This window comes from Oncorhynchus nerka, linkage group LG12 (assembly GCF_034236695.1).
Source record: "Oncorhynchus nerka isolate Pitt River linkage group LG12, Oner_Uvic_2.0, whole genome shotgun sequence".
Classification (NCBI taxonomy): domain Eukaryota; kingdom Metazoa; phylum Chordata; class Actinopteri; order Salmoniformes; family Salmonidae; genus Oncorhynchus; species Oncorhynchus nerka.
In genome coordinates this window covers 76,393,723-76,421,561 of record NC_088407.1, presented here as the reverse complement: position 1 = coordinate 76,421,561, position 27,839 = coordinate 76,393,723, and the positions used below count along the sequence as shown (strand labels likewise).

The window sequence follows — 27,839 nt, the reverse complement described above, 5'->3', positions numbered from 1 at the left end:
ATTTTATAGTTTAGAGGTATATGCCTTGTTAATTCATCAAATGAGGATGGTTTAGGAGAGATGGATAGTGAATCACGGAAGGTCTTAGTTGGTTCATCTTCTGTTTTCTTCTCTTAGTCTCCCCACCACGTTCGCCACTGTGGACATTGACGGGGCACGGAAACTGATATTTGCCCTACCAGGTATGTGTTTATGAGCTGTGCAAGTCGTATGTACTGTGTGTACAGTATCTGTTGTTTGTGTGTAGATCCGTAAATGATGTTGTTGAGTCTCAGGACTGGCAGGGGATCGCCGGCCTTGACTGCTGAGTCCAAAACGCCACCATTTAACAACCAAATATACGTTTCCCTGAGAGAAACATGTTGTATTAATCCAGCAGCATGCCCTCAGACAGAGGTAACGTTTCTCTTTAATTACACCCCCCTTTCAGTTCCTACAGCATCCTGGAACAAAACAGCCTTCCTTCCACAGTAGCAGTTTTTTCCCCGATTGATCATTTACATTTTATATTTGAGTTGTTGTTTGTATTATAATATGTTTGTGTGAGGGAATGTTTTATACCAGCCCTCCAAAACCGTGTTCCTAGAGTTTACCTAAGACCCACCCAGCTCTAAACATCAAACCTCAGCCAGCCCCTTATCCACACCAAACCTGAAATTGGACCCCTATTTGACCCACCCAACCAGCCCTGCTGACAACAACCTCTTGTCCCTCTACTTTCCTAGCCCCCCCCTGTACCTTGACCTCTCCATTGCCCCCAGCAGGCCCCCTTGCCTCTGCCTGTCCTATTGCCTCCCCCAGCCCCCCTGCCTTGCCTCTGCCCGTCCTACGTATGTTCGGAGGGCTAGTCTGTGGCTGTGGTGACTGCCACTGTTTTTATATTCCCCCTTTAAGGTAATTTCACCTTCAGAGATACAGGCGCCATTTTCATCGACCATGTCCCCGACAGTGAGGCAAGCAGGGTGCCTGTGCCACCGCGCGGAAGTAGGTGCTACCACCGTGGTTGACCGTACCGTTCAGTGTGCTCACTGCTCTCTACCGGAAAGCAAGCTTACTTCAAATGAGCTCAGAAAACGGAATTTAAACTGAAAATGGGAAATATTTTTTTTGCTTTAAGTGCTAAACTGAAACTTGGCCCAACCTCAAATGATATGAGCTTAAAATGATCTCAAAATGCAAACTTGAGGCCAAATGAACTTTTTATCTCCCAAACTCAGTTTGGGAATGTTTGGGGGCATTTTTGTTCGTTTTTTTAGTAGTGATTAAGCAAAATAAGATCACTACACCTTTTTAGTAAACCCAAACTTGAATCTTAACAAAAAATGTTCACATAAAATATAGAGTTTTTATTTTCTTATGTGATTTTCTGTTCGGTTTTCTGAGAGAGAAATATTGTTTTGTTTCTGTGGCGTTGCTGTTGGTTCTGTCGCGCCTCGTTCTGTTTCTCAGTGTCGTCCCGAGCCCCTGCGGGTATCTATCCCATCATTCCATGCTGTTGCTTGTTGTTGTGATTTGAGAGCGCTACTCACCCTTCCCCTGCTGTTTCATTTCATTTGACCTTTTTTGACACCTCCCATCACTGCTGCTGGTTGGTGTAAAGACTTTTCCCACTCTCCCCAAAGAGCGCTAACCCACTTCTCCCACGCTCCCCAAAAAGCGCTAACCCACTTCTCCCACGCTCCCCAAAAAGCGCTCACCCACTTCTCCCACGCTCCCCAAAAAGCGCTCACCCACTTCTCCCACGCTCCCCAAAAAGCGCTCACCCACTTCTCCCACTCCCCTAAAGAGCGCTCACCCCACTTCTCCCACTCCCCTAAAGAGCGCTCACCCACTTCTCCCACTCCCCTAAAGAGCGCTCACCCACTTCTCCCACGCTCCCCAAAAAGCGCTCACCCACTTCTCCCACTCCCCTAAAGAGCGCTCACCCACTTCTCCCACTCCCCTAAAGAGCGCTCACCCACTTCTCCCACTCCCCTAAAGAGCGCTCACCCACTTCTCCCACTCCCCTAAAGAGCGCTCACCCACTTCTCCCACTCCCCCAAAAGCGCTCACCCACTTCTCCCACGCTCCCCAAAAAGCGCTCACCCACTTCTCCCACTCCCCTAAAGAGCGCTCACCCACTTCTCCCACTCCCCTAAAGAGCGCTCACCCACTTCTCCCACGCTCCCCAAAAAGCGCTCACCCACTTCTCCCACTCCCCTAAAGAGCGCTCACCCACTTCTCCCACTCCCCTAAAGAGCGCTCACCCACTCCCCCAAAAAGCGCTCACCCACTTCTCCCACGCTCCCCAAAAAGCGCTCACCCACTTCTCCCACTCCCCTAAAGAGCGCTCACCCACTTCTCCCACTCCCCTAAAGAGCGCTCACCCACTTCTCCCACTCCCCTAAAGAGCGCTCACCCACTTCTCCCACTCCCCTAAAGAGCGCTCACCCACTTCTCCCACTCCCCTAAAGAGCGCTCACCCACTTCTCCCACGCTCCCCAAAAAGCACTCACCCACTTTTCCCACTCTCCCCAAAGAGCGCTCACCCACTTCTCCCACTCCCCTAAAGAGCGCTCACCCACTTCTCCCACTCTCCCAAACGAGCGCTCACCCACTTCTCCCACTCCCCTAAAGAGTGCACCCCTCCAGTCCATCTTCTGTGCAACCTTAAAAAGGCAGAAGCGTACCTGTCTCAACTGTCTGCCTCCTCATCCCCCCGGCCCAGCCCGGCCCCCAGCCCAAGTCCCCCTGCACAGCCAAGGCACCCAGCTTGGTCCCCCGGCCCAGCCCGGCCCCATACTGACAGGCCAGTGGGGTGAGAAGAGAACCACTCTGCACTGAGCCTTTATCCTGTCCTACAGGGGCTGCCAGCTGGAGCATGTCAATAACAATAATGCTCCTACACCCCAACCCGTCCAAACCTTCTCTGGCCTATCCTGTCATCTCCCATCCCGCCCTCTGAACAGTGGTAATGTCCCGTCCTTTTCTCCCTCTCATCCTCAGCCCCTCTCTTTCTGTTGGTCAGGTAACCCAGTGTCTGCGGTCGTCACCTGTAACCTCTTCGTCATCCCTGCTCTAAGGAAGATGCAGGGGATCCTGGACCCTCGGCCCACCATCATCAAAGCCAGGGTAAGTTAACAACAGAGTTTTTTTTTTTTTACACATAGCTTAATGCAAATACATTGGGGTTTAAAGTTGAGTGTGATGTCATCATTATGTGCCCTGCTTTCTCCTGTGTGTGTAAACAGCTTTCCTGTGATGTAAAGTTGGACCCTCGTCCAGAGTACCACCGCTGCATCCTGACATGGCACCACCAGGAGCCTCTGCCATGGGCACAGAGCACAGGTATTACCTCATACACACAATACTTTGTCAACAGCACGTTTGCATGTAAAAAATGGATAAGGGAAAGTGTGTATCAAAAAGTTGATCCTTGTCATGTTATTGGCTCTCTCTCTGTCTCCCCACCCTCCTCCCTCTCTCTCCCCCCTCTATCCCTCTCTGCCAACACTCTCCTTTTTTATCTCGCCCACTCTTTATCTCTCTCTGTCTCTCTCCCCCCTAAAGGAAATCAGATGAGTAGTCGACTGATGAGCATGAGGAGTGCCAACGGGCTGCTGATGTTGCCTCCTAAAACAGAGCAATACGTGGAGCTGCATAAAGGAGAGGTTGTGGACGTGATGGTCATAGGACGACTATGATGATGTCATCTTACGGGGACAGATAGATAGACAGGGAGAGAAAGTGGTGCATGTCCACATATCATAACTATTCTGTAATATGCAATGGCACAGCTAGTTTTTGTTGATTTGAAGTTCATCAAGTATAATTAACCAACATCTCGAACACAAAGTAAATGAAGTACATACATTGATCATGAAATCTGAATTTGAAAAGATCATTGAATTTCAAAGAAAGACAATGTTATACCTTTTAAAAGTGAAAAAAATAAGAGATTTATTCTGTATTATATTATTATTATTATTCATATTATATTGTCATATTAAGCAACTCTGTTTCTCTTTCATCCTTGCAATTGCTTTGTGTGTTCAACCCTAGACCTTATAGATAGATAGCAGTAGCATTTCAATAACAAGCTGTAGGTGCTCCAAAAAAATACAAATAAATTACTATTTTCTTATCTCACAAAAAAATGATAGTAAATACATATCTTCTTTTTGAACAACGGAAACCCTTTTGAGATAATGTCAGAAGTCCCTCTTGGGGAACGTCCTGATTCTCCACCCTTCTCCTGAAGTGTACACTTGCACACTCCCCGTCATTTTTAAAGGCATTGGATTGGTGAAGGTAGGCATTGACTGGAGGGAGTTTCCACCATGACTAGATCCATGCAGGAATAGAGTGAAGAATCAGGATGTAGCCTTGGTGTGCTCTGTCTTATTAGGAGTGTTTTCAGGGTCCTGAGGGTGCCTTTAGCTATCTTTCCCCTCCCTTTAGTATTCTTCTTCTCTTCTATGCCTCATTATATGGGCTTTATAATGCCTCATAATGGCTTCACACACAGCTTTGCTTGTTGTTTTTCTTGTGAGTTGTGTTTGTGTGCAGTTGCCAAAAGTGGTGGGTATCTTGGGCCAAAAGTTATAGGGTCATCATGATGAGACCTGGGCCTGTATTCATAAAGTGGCTCGGAGTAGTGATCTAGGACCAGGTCCCCCCGTCTATATAATCTTATTCATTATGATAAACTGATCCTAGATCAGCACTCCTACTCCTTTATGATTACAGGCCTTGAAGGTGGAGAAAGGCAGCGAGTGGCCTGCCAGTGCCCCCTAGGCTGACTGTTTCCCCTAGCTGCCCCCCAGGCCCACTACTGTAGCTTCCCCTCCAGGCCCACAAGCTGCCCCCCAGGCACCCTAGCTGCCCCCTAGCTACCCCCCAGGCCCACTAACTTCCTTCCAGGCTGATTGTTCCCCCTAGCTGCCCCCCAGGCCCACTAGCTAATCCCCAGGCCCACTAAATTCCTTCCAGGCTGATCGTTCCCCCTAGGCCCACTAACTTCGTACCCCCCAGGCCCACTAACTTCCTTCCAGGCTGATCGTTCCCCCTAGCTGCCCCACAGGCCCACTAGCTTCTTCATAGTCTGACCTGGTCCTGAAGTCCCACCCAGAGACGTGTATTCTTCCACATATCTAAATATATGCCTCTGGTCCCACCCTGTCCCCTGACCTTCTACTTTACCAACACGGCCTGTCTCCCTCCCACCCTCACCCCTCCAGGACTGCTCACCTCACACATACTAGTACAGATATGTGAGGGAACTGGAGGAGGGAGGAAACTTAGTATTTTATTTGTTTAATTTCAGAAGGAAGAAACAGCTTATTTAAAGTGCTGACTGCCTTTTTAACAACTATTCAAACAATGTACAGAAAAATACATGAATACAAAAGAGTGATATTGTACAGATTATTGTGACCAGCAATCCTGACTAAATTAATGAAGCAATGGGGAGATATTGAACTGTACTATTAACGTTTTCTGTAATATTGATGAAACTAATGAAAAATTAAACATCCTTGATCATTATGTAAAACAATTTCTTCAGTCTCTTATTTATAAACTGACGTGTCCAATTGGAAATATAAAACGATTATATTGTATTCTATGCTACATAGAGAGTACATCAAAATATATTTATTTCTACAGCATTGGTCCTTGATTTCAACCAAAGCTTGCCCTGGGGAAAAAAAACCCATCTAAATCAACCCTGTCACTTAGACGTAAAGCATAGACTGGAAATATGTAAAGTCGTCTTTCATTGGACAAAATATAATTGTTTCGGGTCCTGTGAGCAGCATTGTCCAATCGCGAACGTTGTTTCATGCGAAATTACTGGGCGCTGTAGAGCAAAAGGGAGACCCTTCAGGTCTGAACAACTCTCGAGTTGGAAATGACTCCTAACGCACGGCTACGGAAGAGAAGATCCGGACTGATATTGTGGCACAAAGTTAGCAAAGTTTTTTGTTTTGTTTTTTTAACTCAACTTATACAAAAAACAGTGGAGTAATATTGGACATGTCAATGAAGAATATATTCTCGACAGGGTTGCGGGAATAAAGTGAGTAGTTCTCTTCCATTTTCTATGTATTTTGGAGTGTCATTGTCTGCGACGCGTTGCCAGGGAAGAGCTAGTTAGCTAGCGCGATCTTTTAAAGTTTGTTCTACCTGATGAACTAACAGAAGTGCATCTCACATCAGGTTGAACTAAAGCTGTTGTTTCAACTTCGTGTGATAACAACGAAATTGTGTATTTACTTTGGTAAAATTGTCACCGAATGTCACTTTCCATCCAATGGCATAGCAGAGAATGTCGCAACGCAATGGCTAGCAACTGCTACAAGCTAGAAAGGCGGACTAGGTACTTTTGCCCAACCTGTTGCGTGCGTGAGGTGTGGGTGCGCTAATCGATGCACTCTTTAGACAGATATTTAGTTCGTCCATGTCTTTCGAAAAATATGTTTTTGCATGTTTGTCCATAACCATCTAGGTGGCTAGGTATTTGTAAAAAGCAGACTAGAATCTAGAACTGTCTGCTACTAGCTAGCTCGCAAGGTGTAATTCTAGCTATGAAAAGGGCTCGTGCATCTAAAACATAATAGTATTCCAGCCAGGACACCCATGTCTCAAAACATTATATTGAACTAATTTACTAATCCAGTACAGATGGATGATAGAGTCTGTTTTTGACAGTAATGCAATAAAGTCTGACCAGAAAGTCCTCATCAATCAACATAAGGATGACGGTGATCTTCGTTTGGTCACCATATGGCCTGTGTCAACATGAACATAAGCACGGATGTCTGACACCGAGGTTATGCCCGTATTGTGATCAACTACTCCCTTCAATGGCTGTCTTGAGCATCAGTGACTAACACATGCAGGCTATTTGTTCAGTACAAATATCTATTTTTAGATATATTAGAAAAGCAGGGTAGCCTAGTGGTTAGAGCTGTCATTGAAAATAAGAATTTGTTCTTAATAATTTAATGAAGCTCACATCCATAACTCAAATCTAATCAAGCAGCAACCACACACTGGGTGCTTATCACCTACTGCCCAGCCTAATACTATAATGGTCAAAAATAACAATCTTATCAGTCTCCATAATCACATGCCTCCAGTCACATGACTGTTCTACTAAGTGGGTTCCCTCCTTTTTAGGTGACCTAAATCACTGACCTAAAATTGCTGGGAAGGACCCCACTGACCTTGCTTAAAAACACAATGGTTAATTGATAATCACAGTCTTGTATTGTCAACAATAAGGCCTGAATTCTCAAATTAGCTGATGACGAGCTATAGAATGCACGGCAACCAAGAGTTTTCCCCTTAATTTGACAAGTTCGTCATCAAGGTATTCAGGTGCTGGTATCTCAGATACTTCACCTCATTCGTTAGCAGCCAAGCCTAAACTAAAACAGCCCCTAACTGATGTGAAGTCCCCCCCGGCCCTGCTGTCCACCCTGGCTAGGCCACCCCCATAGTCATGGTTGTAGTAGCCAGAGAGAGCGAGGCTTCTATTTATCGAAGTATGAATGTTTTGTTGTGACTGGCAGAATGTTGCCCATATAGTAGTAAAAAGTTCACATTAAAAGAAGTTTGGTTTACAAATTAACTGAGCTGCCTTCGCTTCCGTTTATGTCCACTGCCACGTTGAAGGTCATTGTCCAGTTTTGAGCAGGTAGAATAGCTGAAAGCACTCCACTTTAATTTTTGAGGAGTTTGATAGCTGTTGAGTGTACTTCTGCAACATGTTATCAAAATGTAACACTTACTATAAATGCCATTGTCTTATATGGACTAGAGACTGTCATAGGCCCCTCTGTCGTTCTCTCCACCTTCATGCATCCCGTCTCTCCGCCCCCTCTCTACCACCCTGGTGCTGTTTGTTTTTATTTCACCTTTATTTAAAACCCTGTTACCAGGTGGTTCAGTATGTTACATGATCTCTCATTTCCTCTTCCCTGGAATCTGGAATGTTCATTATTCTGTGTGTGGAGTGTTGGAATGTGGAGTGAGAGTTCTGGAGAAGATCAGAATCCTGGTCTGTTTCTCCTCCACAGTGACAGGCTAAGGGAGGATAGGATACACTGACCCACAGCTGAGGTGTCACTGGGGACTCTCTGATTACATGTAATCAGAAGAAATAAGTTCACAGGCCTAGTTGATTTTCCTAGCCTATATTTCTCTCCTTTTAAATGTGAGCCAAGAAGTGAGAATAAAAGCAGCGTGTGGGAATGAAAATATCTTGAGTGGAATGTTAGACTCTGCCCAGTGTTGTTTATATTTGGTTTGGCTCAGGACAGTGGGCTGGAGGAGGAGGGCTTCTCAACCCCATCTGTGGTCTCAGAAGGCTAGACCAGGAAAGACCAGACAGACACCACCCTTTAAGAGCTCCCGAGTGGCACAGCGGTCTAAGGCACTGCATCTCAATACAAGAGTTGTCACTACAGTCCCTGGTTCAAATCCAGGCTGTATCACATCCAACCCATAGGGTGGTGCACAATTGTCCCAGTGTCATCCTGGTTAGGGGAGGGTTTGGCCGGGGTAGGCTGTCATTGTAAATAAGAATTCCTTCTTAACTGACTTGCCTAGCTAAATAAAAGAATAAGGTTGTCAAGTGGGCTGGTTTTAGCTGCCTGCTGTGCCTGTGACAAGCTGCCTCATGCCCACGGTAGTACAGGTCTGTCCTGTAGAGATGACACCTGCAGTGGTAGCAGGGCCATGTGTGATTCACCTCGTATAACCTAGCCATCAACAAGCCAACGAGGGTAGTATATGACATTCTAGTGTTGTTTATGGCTACACACCACCAGGACCGGTCAGGACACGGACAGACCAACCTCACCCCAAACACCACCATGATGTTACCATGCTGTTTGCACAGTGTTAGTCTGTAAATAAGATTTAGCCTGGACCAGGAGTGGTATGTTTGGAGGAGAAGACAGTGATGTAGCCTGGACCAGGTGTGTATATGTTTGGAGGAGAAGACCGTGATGTAGCCTGGACCAGGAGTGGTTTGTTTGGAGGAGAAGACAGTGATATAGCCTGGACCAGGAGTGGTATGTTTGGAGGAGAAGACAGTGATGTAGCCTGTTTACTCTTCAGGTCCTGTAGGTTTGTTCCTCTCACTCTGCTTTAATCTGAAAGGTTAGGTCACACCCACAGCCTAAGACCTGCTACTCCTGCTGCTTCCCCTTAAAAACAAAACACCTACACACACACACACACACACACACACAGACCCCTCCTCCCTTACCCACAGGTAATGAACCTGTTCCATCTGCCTTCGCTCTCACATTGTAGTTTATATGCTGCTGCTTAGTCTTTGGGGTTTAGGCCAGGCTTCTGATGGTGGCTGCTGATGTAGAAATAGTATTATCATATACATTTGGTTGATATGTGTAATGAGCTGTTTAGGAAGGTTTCTGCAGCCTCTACCAGGCCCATTGTGTATAGCTGTCTGTTGGTCAGTCAGTTCAGTTAGCCCAGTGGTTGAGAGGACCAGGAGGATGACCACTCTGTCTCCACCAGGGTGCTTAGCTAAGCCACACAGCAGCAGATGGTCTACTCAAAGGGCCCAATGTGTGCAGGGCTTGAAATTGAGGGCGTTTCTTCATCTCGAGGACTTTAAAAAGATGTCTAAGACTGTTCAAAACAGACTTTGGCACAGTCCTGGGACGATAGATCCAAAAATCATACAACCACTGTTGCATCGAAAGGAATGTTTTGCTTAAAATTTTGATAACTATTATTTCATATTTTAATTGCAACAATGTGCACACGGCGGCAGGCCTACATGCAAATGTTCCAAAATGCAAATTGCGGGAAAACACATTTTCTAAAATGCACAAAACAGATGGGACTGTGATAGACTGTATCCAGTTTGCTGAGTAGAGTGTTGGAGGCTATTTTGTAAATGGCATCATCGAGGATTGGTAGGATAGTCAGTTTTACAAGAGTATGTTTGGCGGCGTGATTGTAGGAGGCTTTGCTGCAAAATAGTAAGCTGATTCTAGATTAAACTTTGGATTGGAGATGTTTAATATGAGTCTGGAAGGAGAGTTTACAGTCTAGCCAGACACCTAGGTATTTGTAGTTGTCCACATATTCTAAGTCAGAACCGTCCAGAGTAGTGATGCTAGTTGGGCGGGCGGGTGCGGGCAGCGATTGGTTGAAAAGCATGCATACAGTTTTACTCGCGTTTAAGAGCAGTTGGAGGCCACGGAAGGAGAGTTGTATGGCATTAAAGCTCGTTTGGAGGTTTGTTAACACAGTGTCCAAAGAAGGGCCAAAAGTATACAGAATGATGTCGTCTGTGTCGAGGTGGATCAGAGAATCACCAGCAAGAGCGACATCATTGATGTATACAGAGAAAAGAGTCGGCCCGAGAACTGAACCCTGTTGCACCACCATAGAGACTGCCAGAGGTCCGGACAACAGGCCCTCCGATTTGACACAATGCACTCTATCTGAGAAGTGAACCAGGCGAGGCAGTCATTTGAGAAACCAAGGCGGTTGAGTCTGCCGATGACCTGTCTGCCGATGAGCAGCTCGGAAACCGGATTGCATAGTAGAGAACGCACGGTAGGATTCGAAATGGTCGGTTATCTGTTTATTAACTTGGCTTTCGAAGACTTTGGAAAGGCAGGGCAGGATGGATATAGGTCTGTAATAGTTTGGGTCTGGAGTGTCACCCCCTTTGAAGATGGGGATGACTGCGGCAGCTTTCCAATCTTTAGGCATCTCAGACAATACGAAAGAGATGTTGAACAGACTGTTGCAACCCCTATTAACAATGGCAGGGGATCATTTTAGACAGAGGGTCCAGATTGTCTAGCCCAGCTGATTTGTACGGGTCCAGGTTTTGCAGCTCTTTCAGAACATCTGCTAGTTGGGTGAAGGAGAAGCTGGGGAGGCTCGGGCAAGTAGCTGCGAAGGGTGTGGAGCTGTTGGCCAGGGTTGGGGTAGCCAGGAGGAAAGCATGGCCAGCTGTAGAGAAATGCTTATTGAAATTCTCGATCATCGTGGATTTATCGGTGGTGACCGTGTTTCCTAGCCTCATTGCAGTGGGCAGCTGGGAGGAGGTGCTCTTATTCTCCATGGACTTTACAGTGTCCCAAAACTTTTTGGAGTTAGAGCTACAGGATGCACATTTCTGGTTGAAAAAGCTAGCCTTAGCTTTCCTAACTGACTGCGTGTATTGGTTCCTGACTTCCCTGAAAAGTTGCATATCGCGGGGACTATTCAATGCTAGTGTAGTCTGCCACAGGAAGTTTTTGTTCTGGTCGAGGGCAGTCAGGTCTGGATTGAACCAAGGGCTATATCTTTTCTTAGTTCTACATTTTTTGAAAGGGGCATACTTATTTAATAACGACCAGGCATCCTCTACTGACGGGATGAGGTCAATATCCTTCTAGGATACTTTGTTGACAGCCTCATTTATCTATTTCAATAGTAGGCCTACTTTTAAATCACTGTCAATTACCTAGGTCCTAGACCCTTTATTGTCATAATAATTGTGAAGTGTTTTAATAAAAAATATTTATTAATATTGTTATTACATTTTTGGTTTTATTTGGGACGGTTGCTGTTTGGTTGAAATTGCACTTCGGGATGATTCTTGTACAGTGATGAGAAAATATTAGTCTCGATCCCTGGGTGTGTAGTAGCCCTGGGTGTGTCATTTGTCCTCCTTACGGACACAGCTCTTCTAGGGGGAGGGGAAGGTCTGTCATACTAAATTAGCTCAAGACCTTGAGATGGAATGTGTCAGGCTGCCATTTGTATGTGTGTAGTTAATTTGAGGTGCCTGGTGTGAAAATGGTTGAGTAGTGTGCACCACTGCTCTTAACTACCACTGTATTCTCTAAACTTCCAATTCAGATCTGACTTCCCACCCCCTCTCATAAACAAATATACACTCATCCTTCTCATGACTAACCATGCTACTACTGTTGTTTTAAAAAGGAGCAACAGAGTGACTGGTTGACTGCCCTAAAATATCACTCCTCAGGTTTGTCAGGTGTGTGTTTATAAGAGACAGATGTCAGGCTGGCCTGGAGCTTACTGGAGAGACACAATCTTCAGGCCTGACCTTCCGTAGTTAATCAATACACAGCCCAGGGCATAACTGAAATAGCTACTTATAGCACGTCTACTGTGACGTTATAAACTGTGTGGTTCGAGCCCTGAATGCTGGTTGGCTAACAGCCATGGTATATCAGACTGTTTACTACAGGTATGACAAAACATTTCTTTTTACTGTTCTAATTATGTTGGAAACCAGTTTACCTCAGTGGTTTGTGATTGATATATGGCCAATATACCATGGCTAATGCCTGGGTCCAGGCACTCGCGATGCATTGTGCCTAAGAACAGCCCTTAGCCGTGGTATATTGGCCATATACCAACAGTCCTCGGGTCTTATTGCTAGAGTTGTAATATTAGAGCAAAAGGAAACTGAACTCAAAGAGATTTTTAGAATGGCCATTTTTGTTTAGGCTGCACATAGTTCATACTTTAAGCGATGCTTGTTTTCAACCACTTGTCATCTTATTTTATGGTCTTCACCTGCATTGATGCTCTTGAAATGGTAACAGGATGGATTTTGAGAGGCTGGGAATGAAGTCCGTGCTTGTTTGCATGACTCCGTAAGGAACATGGACTATAAGGTGTTCTTCTCTGGCCACCTCATGTAAATTGTGTCCACTGAACACAACAGAGGTGTCAGTATCAACACATGAGTCAGTCTGACACTCACAATATGGTGGGCAAACCTTATCCATACGCTGTGTTCTGCAAAATTGTTGTAGCAACACAAAGGGGGCAGGCAACAGGATACTCAAGGACATAAAATATATAGACTACATTGGCCACTGAAGAGACATTGTGTGTGTGTGCATATCTTTAAAAATCCTTGTGTGTGTCATTTGCCTCCATAAGTTCCAATTAATTTCTTGAATTTGAATAGAATAAAAAAATGTAATTGAAGTAGTGAACAGGATACAGAATTTGAATGAAAGGAAATACAATTGAGTTAAATGAAATTGAAATGCCTATTCTATTCTATAATAGGTGAAGTCTGTACAAACATACATCTTGTACATAAAACATCGATCATGTCGTTATATACATGCCAGGGCTCGACATTAACGCTTGTCTGGAAAGTTAAAAAAATAAATAAAAATAGTCGGACAAAATAATATAGATTTAAGAGTAAAAATAAATATCACCATCAAACAGTGTCTAATTTTCATGTAGGCCTAAATAAATAAACAGGCTTGCATGTCAAAGTGTAGTGATGTGCCTTGGAAGGCGCCAGAAAATGTAGCCCAACCTTTAATTACAAAAATGTAAACTCCAGTCATGTTTGACATAGAACCAGTCAAAAGTTTAGACACACGGACTCATTCCAGGGTTTGTCTTTATTTTTAAATATTTTTTACGTTGTTGAATAATAGTAAGGACATCACAACAACAAGAAATGACATGAGTGTTAAACAAATCAATATATATTTTATATTCTTCAAAGTAGCCACCCTTTGCCTTGACTGCTTTAACTCTTGGCATTCTCTCAACCAGCTTCATCTGGAATGCTTTTCCAACAGTCTTGAAGGAGTTCTCACATATGCTGAATACTTGTTGGCTGCTTTTTCTTCACTCTGCGGTCCATCTCAACCCAAACCATCTCAATTGGGTTGAGGTTGGGGGATTGTGGAGGTCAGGTCATCTGATGCACCACTCCTTCTTGGTCAAATAGCCCTTATACAGCCTGGAGGTATGTTGGGTCATTGTAAAGTTGAAACACAAATGATAGTCCCACTAAATGCAAACAGATGTGATGGCGTATCGCTGCAGAAAGCTGTGTTAGACATGCTGGTTAAGTGTGCCTTGAATTCTAAATAAATCACAGACAGTGTCACAGCAAAGCACCATCACACCTCCATGCTTCACGGTGGGAACCACACATGCAGAGATAATCCGTTCACCTATGCTGAGTCTCACAAAGACACGGCGGTTGGAACCAAAAATCTCACATTTGGACTCATCAGACCAAAGGACAGGTTTCCACCGGTCTAATGCCCATTGCTCGTGTTTCTTGGACCAAGCAAGTCTCTTTTTCTTATTGGTGTCCTTTAGAAGTGATTTCTTTGCAGCAATTCGATAATGAAGGCCTTATTCACACAGTCTCCTCTGCACCGTTGATGTTGAGATGTCTGTTACTTGAACTCTGTGAAGCATTTATTTGTGCTGCAATTTCTGAGGCTGTTAACTCTAATGAACTCTGCAGCAGAGGTAACTCTGGGTCTTCCTTACCTGTGGCGGGCCTCATGAGAGCCAGTTTCATCATAGCGCTTGATGGTTTTTGCGACTGCACTTGAAGAAACTGTCAAAGTTCTTGAAATGTTTCGCCTTGACTGACCTTCATGTCTTAAAGTAATGATGGACTGTCGTTTCTCTTTGCTTATTTGAGCTCTTCTTGCCATAATATGTACTCAGTCTTTTACCAAATAGGGCTATCTTCTGTATACCACCACTACCATGTCACAACCCAACTGATTGTCTCAAACGCATTAAGAAGGAAATAAATTCCACAAATGAACTTTTTAACAAGGCACACCTGTTAATTGAAATGCATTCCAGGTGACTACCTCATGAAGCTGGTTGAGAGAATGTCAAGAGTGTGCAAAGCTGTCATCAAGGCAAAGGGTGGCTACTTTGACGAATCTCAAATATATATTTTGATTTGTTTAACACTTTTGATTACTGCGTGATTCCATATGTGTTTTTTCATAGTTTTGATGTCTTCATTATTATTCTACAATGTAGAAAAAATCAAGAAAACCCCTTGAATGAGTATGTGTGTCCAAACCTTTGACTGCACGTCTTGTTCAGATGAAATGGTCACAAGACCGGAGAGTGAAGGACAGTGGCTGTTGTGCACCGCTCATCACCCACCTTATGTAAGTTCATGAAGCATGTCTTGCCTTGTTTCTAAGTAGGCTAGCCAAAATACAACCATTGAAATGTTGAGGGAATTATTTTATAAATGCTTAATATGCCATTGAAACCAGCATTATTCTCATGTTCTATTGGTTTTCAAATCAACTTAATTTTGTCCAGTAGCTAGTCATAACCCTAATCATATTAGTAATTCATGCTAGTTGATGATAACCCTAATCATATTAGTAACCCATGCTAGTTGATGCATCTTTAGATCGCCCCTCTTTCTGGCACATGAATCCTCTCGCGGGTGCGGTGCACTTTTGAAAACTGTTTTCCGGCTAATTGCATTTTGGATCATTTGTGAGTAGCCTTCGGCCTTCAGAGCTTTTAATATGAAGGAAAAAGAACTATCAGCATTTTAAGATAAACGGTCTCATCTGTTGCGTCAGCCTCATTGCTTTTTACATTTGATGTGCAGTGATTATGAATTTTGGATCTGTTGTTCCAGAACTGTCTGTCTGTTTAGAACCATAGACTGGGCCTAAAATGAACAACTGTCAAATGCGGGTCAATTTTGGCATTTGCGGCTAATATGTCTATTTCACCAGCCACGTTAGTGGGTGGTCAGGACTCCACAGTGTGAGCATTTCAATAGCATTTGTGAATAAAAATAGTAAAGTATTATCACAGTTATAGTCAAATAAATGCTACAGTAGCTGTTTTCAAAGTATTTCTGCAGTTTTGTTTCATGGCTGGTAAATATCGCACTCTGGCTGTCTCCCGACAAAAGAAATCTGGGTTGCCTGAGAGTTGTCTGTTCTTTCGATTGGTCAACATTTTAAAACATATTTTTCCATATACAGTGCAACGGATACCTTATTTACTTAAGTATTCAGACCCTTTGCTGTGAGACTCGAAATGGAGCTCAGGTGCATCTTGTTTCCGTTGATCATCCTTGAGATGTTTCTACAACCTGACACAGGATTCCACCTGTGGTAAATTCAATTGATTGGACATGATTTGGAAAGGCACCCAGCTGTCTATATAAGGTCCCACAGTTGACAGTGCATGTTAGAGCAAAACGCAAGCCATGAGGTCGAAGGAATTGTCCGTAGAGCTCAGAGACAGGGTTATGTTGAGGCACAGATTTGGGGAAGGGTACAAAAACATTTCTGCAGCATTGAAGGTCCCCAAGAACACAGTAGCCTCCATCATTCTTAAATGGAAGAAGTTTGGAACCACCATGACTCTTCTTAAAGCTGACCGCCCTGCCAAACTGAGCAATCAGGGGAAAAGGGCCTTGGTCAGGGAGGTGACTAAGAACCTGATGGTCAGTCTGACAGAGCTCCAGTGTTCCACTGTGGAGATGGTTGTCCTTCTGGAAGGTTCTCCCATCTCTGCAGCACTCCACCAATCAGGCCTTTATGGTAGAGTGGCCAGACGGAAGACACCCCTCAGTAAAATGCACATGACAGCCTGCTTGGACTTTGCCAAAAGGCACCTAAAGGACTCTTAGACCATCTCCGGTCTGATGAAACCAAGATTGAACTCGTTGGCCTGAATGGCACGCGTCACGTCTGGAGGAAACCTACGGTGAAGCATGGTGTTGGCAGCATCATGCTGTGGGGATGCTGTTCAGCAGCAGGGACTGGGAGACTAGTCAGGATCTAGGCGAAGATGAACAGAGCAAAGTATAGAGATCCTTGATGAAAACCTGCTCAGGACCTCAGACTGGGGTAGAAGGTTCACCTTCCAACAGGACAACGACCCTAAGCACAGGGCCAATGGAACAAAAACAACTGAAGACACAAATGACTAAAGAGGGAGCTAGAGACCAATCTAGCCTATCCAGAAGACACTGACCTGTTCCCGACCCTCCATTTCGACTGCTCTGCATGCCAGTTAGGATTTTCATATGCACACTTTCCGTTTCACACACCGTTTCATTTAATTTATAATAGTCTTCATATCTCAAAATCAATGTCATGTGGTTAATCAAAATTCTATTTAGATTAAATTATAGAAATCTAAAAGTCACTTTTCTATTGCCATTGCCAATATTTAATAATGGCGTACATAAAGCCAAAAAATTAAAACAAAAACATAATACATCCTATAAATCAAATTGGCTATGCATTTACTGTCTGCAAGGAAGTTGAAACATTGTATCAACTATATACTTGGGTCCAGCCATAAGCTTGCACTAGCGAACTTGCAACATTGTATAAAATATTTTGGGCCCTCCATTTTCTGCTCCAGTGAGCTGCAGGCAGACGGGCACAGCTGTAGGCTAGTTGCGCAAGTGATGAGAAGTAATCAGGTAGGCCTTTTTTATGACATTTCCATCAGGTCAGAGGGGTTATCGAACGGGAGAAAGCTGGAAAGATTTTACAAATATGCTTAGTTTGAGGAGCTATTTTCATTCTCAGTGGATGTAAAAACAGACTTTGTTTACTTGCTTTTTGAGGCAAAGAAAATATTACTTTGGCTTATCTCACCATCCCTGTGAAGATTCTCAATCAAAACTAGAATCAGATCCCCACATATACATGTATAGGCCTACATTTGCACGCAGGCCAGGTAGCCTAGGCCTAGTTCTATGCATAGTCAGATGTGTCCTTACACAAGATTGGCTGGGTGCGCTCTGAGTGAAAGGCAATTAATAAATTGACAACTTGTAAATGGAATGAAATAAACCAAAACTTTTTCCTCACAAGTGTAGCATAAGGCTGTGCTCTCTGCAAACAAAGGTTAGACTGTAATGGTAATAATAATAATATATTGAATGCATTAACAGAAATTTCCGTAACCAAACAAACATTGTAGATTTAAAAACTATGGTAATTAACGGTAGATGTACTAATGGTGTGCCACCCCCGTGGCCTACACAATGGATTAGTCCATTCAGACCAGTGTCTCGTGGGCCATACATTATTTTATTTCACCTTTATTTAACCAGGTAGGCAAGTTGAGAACAAGTTCTCATTTACAATTGCGACCTGGCCAAGATAAAGCAAAGCAGTTCGACAGATACAACGACACAGAGTTACACATGGAGTAAAACAAACATACTGTCAATAATACAGTAGAAAAATAAGTCTATATACAATGTGAGCAAATGAGGTGAGAAGGGAGGTAAAGGCAAAAAAAGGCCATTGTGGCAAAGTAAATACAATATAGCAAGTGGAATCCTGTCGGATGTGACCAATTTGAATTTCAACTAATGAGTTGAATGGGAGTCAATTCTGAATTGAGCACTATTCATGTGTTGGAATTGACTCCCATTCAACTCATCAGTTGAATTGGCCACGCCCCACAGGATGTAGAGTTTGAGTGACTGGAAGTAGAATTAGCAATTTAAAGAAATTCCACTGTCATAGAGCATTAGATTCACACTTCAACACCAAAGAATATATCACCTTCCTCTGGAAACGATGTTCAGTTACTCTTTTAACCTTAGTGCTTAGAATAGCCAGTTATATGTCCACCAACCATTTTAATTTGTGTGTCTGCCCTCCAGCTCCAACACATCCAGTGAGTGATACTGTCAGCCATCTAGCCTAATCCTACGTCACTTACAGAAACTACATTATTCATTCAAAGCGTCTGCTCTGCGTGTGTGTGAGAGAGACGGAGTTTCCAAGGACAAACAGGCTCCTTCACTTTTCACCCAGGGAGATTCACTTCACAAGCCTTAAACGCTTAACATTCTTTATTTTGTTACTTATTCTGTACTCAAAAACATCCATGTTTTCTGTTTGGTATGACAATTGATACAAGCACTGTCTATTGAGTATGACCTTATGAACTGACAGTTGTTCATTTTCTAGTCCTTTTGGAAATACATTTAGCTTGATTTCAATGAATGGGATGTGTATTTTATATTTAATAGGCTATACAAAATACACACACCCTTGGGAAGGCTAGTGCCACCCTCTTGCCAACACTGGACCACATGTAGCCTGTGTACGGCATGTTTATGGGTGTTTGTTTGCCATACTTATTTAGTGCAGGTGAGTGGGCAATCCTCTCATCTAATAGAAACGATTACACCAACTTAGGCTTGTTGTTTACACCTCCGCTCCTCCCATTAAGCCCTCTGTGTGTTTACTGTTTGTTGCCGAGGGCTCAGAGCAAGTGTTTTCCATTATAAACCTATTAGATATCAAACACTACACGCTTCCTTCATCTATCCCTCTGCCACACTGCTTCATATTTAATAAGGGAGGAAGTTTGCTTTGATTCCACGCGTGCACACACTGGCAATAGGTCCCTTATGCTCTGCTCGGGAATGCTGTTTTTACATTCTTACCATTTGCATCATGGGAATTTTCCGCTGTCACTGCAACGCTTTGACCTTTGAGACAGCACAGGGCCCAGTGTAGTGTGTGTGTGCCTGTGCTATGTTCTTCCTGACTCGGATTAGTGACATGCCTTAGTGTTGCCATATTTTCTCCCTCAGGTAACTTCCTCCATTTATCTTAATTGGTAGATTCCCCATACTACTACCTTGAAGAATAAAAAAAATATCTTCACAGTGCCAGCACAGAATAACATTTTATTTTTTTGTACAGTTACTTCCAGCACAACCTGGTCTGAAACAATGTTGGTTTTGAAATGTGTAATGCCGCTGTCATAATGCATCAGTCCTCTCCATTCCCACCTGACTGAGCAAGCAGACTGAGTGCCTGCCTGTTGATCCTAAGAGGAGGGTAGAGTCACTGATCCACAGCCTGGGAGAGGACCCACTCCCCTGGGGGAAATCTACAGAGAGTAGAGCCCTCAGCCTAGCTACTACTATAGAGCAGAGCACCAACTAACTAACTAACCAACACCTGGGTAAGGACAGAGGACCCTATTTCTCGCCCCCCCCCCCCCCCCCCCCCCACATCTCCCTCTTTCTACAGTCCTCCCTGTGTGTCTTTGTGTTGTCTCCTTACCTCCTGCCTGCTGACAAAGCTGTTGTCATGGAGATGCGTAAGGGTCCTTCGAGGCACGTAATCTCCACACAGCAGAGAGGCTGACAGCGAGGGAAAGGGAGGGAGGGGGAAGAGAGGAGAGCCCAGACAAAAAAGAGAGGCAAAAGAGGTAGATGAGGGATTTCTTGAGATAAGGAGGAGGGCAGATTGAGGTCTTGTTCAGATTCAGAGCTGTGCTGAGGAGGTTAGAATGTGTGCCCTGTCAATCTCACTCACTCACTCACTGACTCACTGGGACACAGCTCAGTAGTGCAGGACCTGGGGAGTATGTCCAGCTCGGAGTGGAGCTAACTAGGAAGAGAGGAATGTGACGGGACCTGTGGAGGAGGGGTTGATCCACGGATGGAGGGACAAAGGTTATCTATTCTTCTAGTGTCCGGCTTCATGTGACCAGTGCTGGCCTGTTGGAGCGAGGGAGAGGGCTGATATTGGTTATCTTCCTGAGATTACAACAGAAAGTGTGTTCCACTGAAATGTCATCTATGTGTACTGACTCCACAGTCACCTTTTATAATCAAATCAAATGTATTTATATAGCCCTTCGTACATCAGCTGATATCTCAAAGTGCTGTACAGAAACCCAGCCTAAAACCCCAAACAGCAAGCAATGCAGGTGTAGAAGCACGGTGGCTAGGAAAAACTCCCTAGAAAGGCCAAAACCTAGGAAGAAACCTAGAGAGGAACCAGGCTATGTGGGGTGGCCAGTCCTCTTCTGGCTGTGCCGGGTGGAGATTATAACAGAACATGGCCAAGATGTTCAAATGTTCATAAATGACCAGCATGGTTAAATAATAATAATCACAGGCAGAACAGTTGAAACTGGAGTAGCAGCACGGCCAGGTGGACTGGGGACAGCAAGGAGTCATCATGTCAGGTAGTCCTGAGGCATGGTCCTAGGGCTCAGGTCCTCCGAGAGAAAGAGAAAATTAGAGAGGGCATACTTAAATTCACACAGGACAACAGATAGGACAGGAGAAGTACTCTATATTACATCACACATTATTCTCTCTCTCCTATACCCTCTGTATTTGGGGAGTTTCTCCCATTATTTTCTGCAGATTCTTTCAAGCTCTCAGGTTGGATGGGGAACGTCGCGGCACAGCTATTTTTGATCGCGTTCAAGTCCGGGCTCTGGCTGGGCCACTCAAGGACATTCAGAGACTTGTCCTGATACCACTCCTGTGTTCTCTTGGTTGTGTGCTTATGGTCGTTGTCCTGTTGGAAGGTGAATCTTCGCCCCAGTCTGAGGTCCTGAGTGCTCTGGAGCAGATTTTCATCAAGGTTCTCTCTGTACTTTGCGCCGTTCATCTTTTCCTCAAACCTGACTAGTCTCCCAGTCCCTGCCTCTGAAAAACATCCCCCAGCATGATACTGCCACCAGCATGCTTCACCGTAGGGATGGTGCCAGGTTTCCTGCAGACGTGATGCTTGGCATTCAGGCCAACGAGTTCTATCTTGGTTTCATCAAACCAGAGAATCTTGTTAATCATGGTCTGAGAGTCCTTTAGGTGCCTGTTGGCAAACTTGAAGCGGGCTCTCATGTTCCTTTTACTGATGAGTGACTTCCGTCTGGCCACTCTACCATAAAGGGTTGATTTGTGGAGTGCTGCTGAGATGGTTGTCCTTTTGGAAGATTCTCCTATCTCAACAGAGGAACTCTGTCCAATCAATTGAATTTACCACAGGTGGACTCCAATCACGTTGTAGAAACGTATCAGGGATAATCAATGGAAACGGAATGCAACTGAGTCTCATAGCAAAGGGTCTGAATACTGATGTAAATAAGGTATATCTGTTTTTTATTTGTAATACATTTGCAAAGATCTCTAAACCTGATTCCGCTTTGTCATGATTGTGTGTAGATTGGGGGGGGTTATTTAATCCATTTTAGAATTAGGCTGTAACGTAACTGGAAAAAGTCCATGGGTCTGAATACTTTCTGAATGCACTGTATTCATTTGTTCTTCACAACAGACTTTCTTTTTAGTACATTTTATAATTTATTTAGTGTTTTACACTGTTCCAAATGGTCAGTAAAAATAATACTGTAGTCTAACAAACAGTTTGGTACGCATTATACTCACGCATTATACTCAGTGCTTGTTCCTATACCCTCCTTTATCTGGATCTCCAGTAGTTTCTACAACTAAGTCCCATGTCTTCCACACATCTGACTTCCCCTTTCCCTCCTGAGCAACCAGTAAACATTCACCCATTTCCAGTGTCTTTTTCACGTCCTCCACATCCATTTTGCTGTCACGTGTGGTGGTGTCCGGAGTCTGTTATAACCAATTTATTGATGTGATTGATAGGCGGCTATAGGGCAGGCCCTATTGGTCACGTGCACGCAATACATACAGTGGGGCAAAAAAGTATTTAGTCAGCCACCAATTGTGCAAGTTCTCCCACTTAATAATTATTTTCCACCATAATTTGCAAATAAATTCATAAATCCTACAATGTGATTTTCTGGATTTTTTTTCTCATTTTGTCTGTCATAGTTGAAGTGAACCTATGATGAAAATTACAGGCCTCATCTTTTTAAGTGGGAGAACTTGCACAATTGGTGGCTGACTAAATACATTTTTGCCCCACTGTACATGTTTCACGTAAAGCGAGCAAGGGTTAAAGTAATAGGGGTCAACAAATGAGGTATTTCTGTAACAGAACTTTTCAGTCAGAGAAACGAGTAAGAAACAAAATGGCTGTAATTATGTCGCAGCTTTAGCACAGCGTGATAAACACTTGCTGTGGTGCCTGTTCACTGAAGGAGAATGGGACAACATGTGCCAGTCACAGGTACTTTTTTGAATTAATTTTTTTTTTTAAACAGCATGGTCATCGGGCTCCCTCTTGAATCATTTGTCTTCATTATTTAATCAAACTGTGCATTAAACACTGGAGCCACTGGGCTTCGAGGGACCTCCCATCTAGCTAACTAGCAGTCATTCTGACTGCAACATTCTAAAAGTATAATTAATACATTTCATATATGCTATTGCCAAACTAATCATTTGGTTGTGTTCATGAATGTGTTTAGGTAACATTTAGAATACAATATTTTTTTCATTTCAAATAACAAAATAGCATTTTCAATTAGGTTTTTACTGTGGGCTATATGTAAAAACAAAACACATTCAACTGTTCAATACATTTTATTTGTGGAGTGCCTAACTATGAAACAGAAACCATATGTGTTGGAACACAGCTTCTTTATATATATATCTCTATAAATTACAAAATATCCTAACCACAAAGACACACAGTCAGCAAACCTCGCAGCCAAATGAAATGAAAATATCAGTAGTCTAAACATGAGTAGCCTAAACAGTCTTGTTGATGACCCCTGATATGTGGCGTATTATGTCATATTGACATGCATTTGGTTGTAGTGTATAATAGTATCTGTTTTTTTATCTTTGTTCTGTCGATGACAGATGCATGGTGCTCATGACGACAGAAACGTTCTTTCTTGCCTTGCATTGGTATAGTGGAAGCGTTGTCTTGTCATTCTTCAGCATTGTACGGCTGTGCAGGTGCCTTATTTTGTGCAGAGGGAGGGAGCTCCCTTCTCGCTTTGGCCATGGTGCCAACAAGGTTTTTATTTTTTTCACAAGCAACTTATTCACCAGTGGAATTGAAGTGAAGAAGTTGTCCATGATGATGACATTCCTCTCCTTGCCAACGTTCAACAAGCCTCGTCACCGTTTCATTTGGTGGTGTTGCAGACACCTGCTCAATGCGTATTGTTCTGACTTGTTTTGCACTTCGGATATGTAGGTTCAGGCTGTGGCTCAGAATCAGAAGAGAAATCATCCGAGATATCATGATTAATTCCTTGCCAGCATCTGGGAACCTTTCATTCAGATCTTGTAGCTGCACTAATGCAGCATGTGCATCCATTCTTCTTGGTCTTCTTGCCATTTGTAAATTACACCACACTCTCACTGTGTACTCCTAGTAGACGGATAAGACTGCTTGGATTTTGTGGGCTGGTATAGGGTACATACCATTTTGAGATTAGAATTAGAATATACCAATCAACTAAAATGACTGCTTTAGCGGTTCTAGTGTTAAAGCATCAGACAAGCTCAGTGCATATAGTTGATTTGATTCAAACACATAGGATGTTTTATATATGGAAAATTTAACTTAACAATGTTGTCCAATCGATTGGTTGAAAGTAGAGTTCGACCGATTATGATTTTTCAACGCCGATACCGATTTATTGGAGGACCAAAAAAGCCAATGCCGATTTAAAAAAAAATTTAAAATAAAAAATTTAAGCGTTTTATATTTTGTAGTAATGACAATTACAACAATACTGAATGAACACATTTTAACTTAATATAATACATAAATTAAATCTATTTAGTCTCAAATAATGAAACCTGTTCAATTTGGTTTAAATCATGCAAAAACACAGTGTTGGAGAAGAAAGTAGAAGTGCAATATGTGCCATGTAAAAAAAGCTAATGTTTATGTTCCTTGCTCAGAACATGAGAACATATGAAAGCTGGTGGTTCAATATTCCCAGTTAAGAAGTTTTAGGTTGTAGTTATTATAGGAATTATGACGTGTCGACTATTTCTCTCTATACCATTTTGTATTTCATATGCCTTTTGACTATTGGATGTTTTAATAGGCACTTTAGTATTGTCAGCCTATTCTCGGGAGTTGATAGGCTTGAAGTCATAAACAGCACTGTGCTTCAAGCATTGCTAAGAGCTGCTGTTTGAATGAATGCTTACGAGCCTGCTGCTGCCTACCACCACTCAGTCAGACTGCTCTATCATAGACTGCTCTATCATAGACTTTAATATTATTAACACAGATAAAAATCAAATCAAATTTTATTTGCCACATACACATGGTTAGCAGATGTTTAATGCGAGTGTAGCGAAATGCTTGTGCTTCTAGTTCCGACAATGCAGTAATAACCAACAAGTAATATAGCTAAAAATTCCAAAACTACTACCTTATAGACATAAGTGTAAGGGGATAAGAATATGTACATAAAGATATATGAGTGAGTGATGGTACAGAGCGGCATAGGCAAGATACAGTAGATGGTATTGAGTGCAGTATATACATATGAGATGAGTATGTAAACAAAGTGGCATAGTTAAAGTGGCTAGTGATACATGTATTACATAAAGATGCAGTAGATGATATAGAGTACAGTATATACATATACATATGAGATGAATAATGTAGGGTATGTAAACATTATATTAGGTAGCATTGTTTAAAGTGGCTAGTGATATATTTTACATCATTTCCCATCAATTCCCATTATTAAAGTGGCTGGAGTTGAGTCAGTGTGTTGGCAGCAGCCACTCAATGTTAGTGGTGGCTGTTTAACAGTCTGATGGCCTTCAGATAGAAGCTGTTTTTCAGTCTCTCGGTCCCAGCTTTGATGCACCTGTACTGACCTCGCCTTATGGATGATAGCGGGGTGAACAGGCAGTGGCTCGGGTGGTTGTTGTCCTTGATGATCTTTATGGCCTTCCTGTGACATCGGGTGGTGTACGTGTCCTGGAGGGCAGGTAGTTTGCCCCCGGTGATGCGTTGTGTAGACCTCACTACCCTCTGGAGAGCCTTACGGTTGTGGGTGGAGCAGTTGCCGTACCAGGCGGTGATAGTTTGTGAGTGCTTTTGGTGACAAGCCAAATTTCTTCAGCCTCCTGAGGTTGAGGCGCTGCTGCGCCTTCTTCACGATGCTGTCTGTGTGGGTGGACCAATTCAGTTTGTCTGTGATGTGTATGCCGAGGAACTTAAAACTTACTACCCTCTCCACTACTGTCCCATCAATGTGGATAGGGAGGTGTTCCCTCTGCTGTTTCCTGAAGTCCACAATCATCTCCTTAGTTTTGTTGACGTTGAGTGTGAGGTTATTTTCCTGACACCACACTCCGAGGGCCCTCACCTCCTTGTGGGGCCCCAGTGTTGAGGATCAGCGGGGTGGAAATGTTGTTGCCTACCCTCACCACCTGGGGGCGGCCCGTCAGGAAGTCCAGTACCCAGTTGCACAGGGCGGCGTCGAGACCCAGGGTCTCGAGCTTGATGACGAGTTTGAAGGGCACTATGGTGTTAAATGCCGAGCTGTAGTCGATGAACAGCATTCTCACATAGGTATTCCTCTTGTCCAGATGGGTTAGGGCAGTGTGGTTGAGATTGCATCGTCTGTGGACCTATTTGGGCGGTAAGCAAATCAAATCAAATCAAATCAAATCAAATGTTATTTGTCACATACACATGGTTAGCAGATGTTAATGCGAGTGTAGCGAAATGCTTGTGCTTCTAGTTCCGACAATGCAGTGATAACCAACAAGTAATCTAACTAACAATTCCAAAACTACTGTCTTATACACAGTGTAAGGGGATAAGGAATATGTACATAAGGATATATGAATGAGTGATGGTACAGAGCAGCATACAGTAGATGGTATCGAGTACAGTATATACATATGAGATGAGTATGTAGACAAAGTAAACAAAGTGGCATAGTTAAAGTGGCTAGTGACATAAGAATGCAGTCGATGATCTAGAGTACAGTATATACATATGCATATGAGATGAATAATGTAGGGTAAGTAACATTATATAAGGTAGCATTGTTTAAAGTGGCTAGTGATATATTTACATCATTTCCCATTATTAAAGTGGCTGGAGTTGGGTCAGTGTCAATGACAGTGTGTTGGCAGCAGCCACTCAATGTTAGTGGTGGCTGTTTAACAGTCTGATGGCCTTGAGATAGAAGCTGTTTTTCAGTCTCTCGGTCCCAGCTTTGATGCACCTGTACTGACCTCGCCTTCTGGATGATAGCGGGGTGAACAGGCAGTGGTTCGGGTGGTTGATGTCCTTGATGATCTTTATGGCCTTCCTGTAACATCGGGTGGTGTAGGTGTCCTGGAGGGCAGGTAGTTTGCCCCGGTGATGCGTTGTGCAGACCTCACTACCCTCTGGAGAGCCTTACGGTTGAGGGCGGAGCAGTTGCCGTACCAGGCGGTGATACAGCCCGCCAGGATGCTCTCGATTGTGCATCTGTAGAAGTTTGTGAGTGCTTTTGGTGACAAGCCGAATTTCTTCAGCCTCCTGAGGTTGAAGAGGCGCTGCTGCGCCTTCTTCACGACGCTGTCAGTGTGAGTGGACCAATTCAGTTTGTCTGTGATGTGTATGCCGAGGAACTTAAAACTTGCTACCCTCTCCACTACTGATCCATCGATGTGGATAGGGGGTGTTCCCTCTGCTGTTTCCTGAAGTCCACAATCATCTCCTTAGTTTTGTTGACGTTGAGTGTGAGGTTATTTTCCTGACACCACACTCCGAGGGCCCTCACCTCCTCCCTGTAGGCCGTCTCGTCGTTGTTGGTAATCAAGCCTACCACTGTTGTGTCGTCCGCAAACTTGATGATTGAGTTGGAGCGTGCATGGCCACGCAGTCGTGGGTGAACAGGGAGTACAGGAGAGGGCTCAGAACACACCCTTGTGGGGCCCCGTGTTGAGGATCAGCGGGGAGGAGATGTTGTTGCCTACCCTCACCACCTGGGGGCGGCCCGTCAGGAAGTCCAGAACCCAGTTGCACAGGGCGGGGTCGAGACCCAGGGTCTCGAGCTTGATGACGAGCTTGGAGGGTACTATGGTGTTGAATGCCGAGCTGTAGTCGATGAACAGCATTCTCACATAGGTATTCCTCTTGTCCAGGTGGGTTAGGGCAGTGTGCAGTGTGGTTGAGATTGCATCGTCTGTGGACCTATTTGGGCGGTAAGCAAATTGGAGTGGGTCTAGGGTGTCAGGTAGGGTGGAGGTGATATGGTCCTTGACTAGTCTCTCAAAGCACTTCATGATGACGTAAGTGAGTGCTACGGGCGGTAGTCGTTTAGCTCAGTTACCTTAGCTTTCTTGGGAA

The 27,839-nt window shown here is 43.8% G+C and overlaps 2 protein-coding genes across 5 annotated transcripts in view; both read left to right on the top strand.

The window, feature by feature from the left end:
- The window catches only part of gphna (gephyrin a), a 117,361-nt gene extending 111,825 nt beyond the window's left edge, over positions 1–5,536 (top strand). For 2 of the 4 annotated variants that reach the window (XM_065025803.1, XM_065025802.1), the window contains exons 20-24: positions 118–182; positions 895–984; positions 3,008–3,111; positions 3,231–3,327; positions 3,550–5,536. In XM_065025803.1, the coding sequence (XP_064881875.1) occupies positions 118–182; positions 895–984; positions 3,008–3,111; positions 3,231–3,327; positions 3,550–3,683 (490 nt within the window). In that variant the 3' untranslated portion in view covers positions 3,684–5,536. The remainder of the gene's footprint in view (positions 1–117; positions 183–894; positions 985–3,007; positions 3,112–3,230; positions 3,328–3,549) is intronic. The other 2 variants (XM_065025804.1, XM_029675876.2) reach the window with 1 other exon arrangement.
- A 320-nt stretch (positions 5,537–5,856) lies between these two features.
- pals1a (protein associated with LIN7 1, MAGUK p55 family member a) overlaps positions 5,857–27,839 on the top strand; it is a 53,931-nt gene continuing 31,948 nt past the window's right edge. The window contains 1 exon segment of the mRNA XM_029675868.2: positions 5,857–6,058. The gene's annotated coding sequence lies outside the window, so the exon portion shown is untranslated.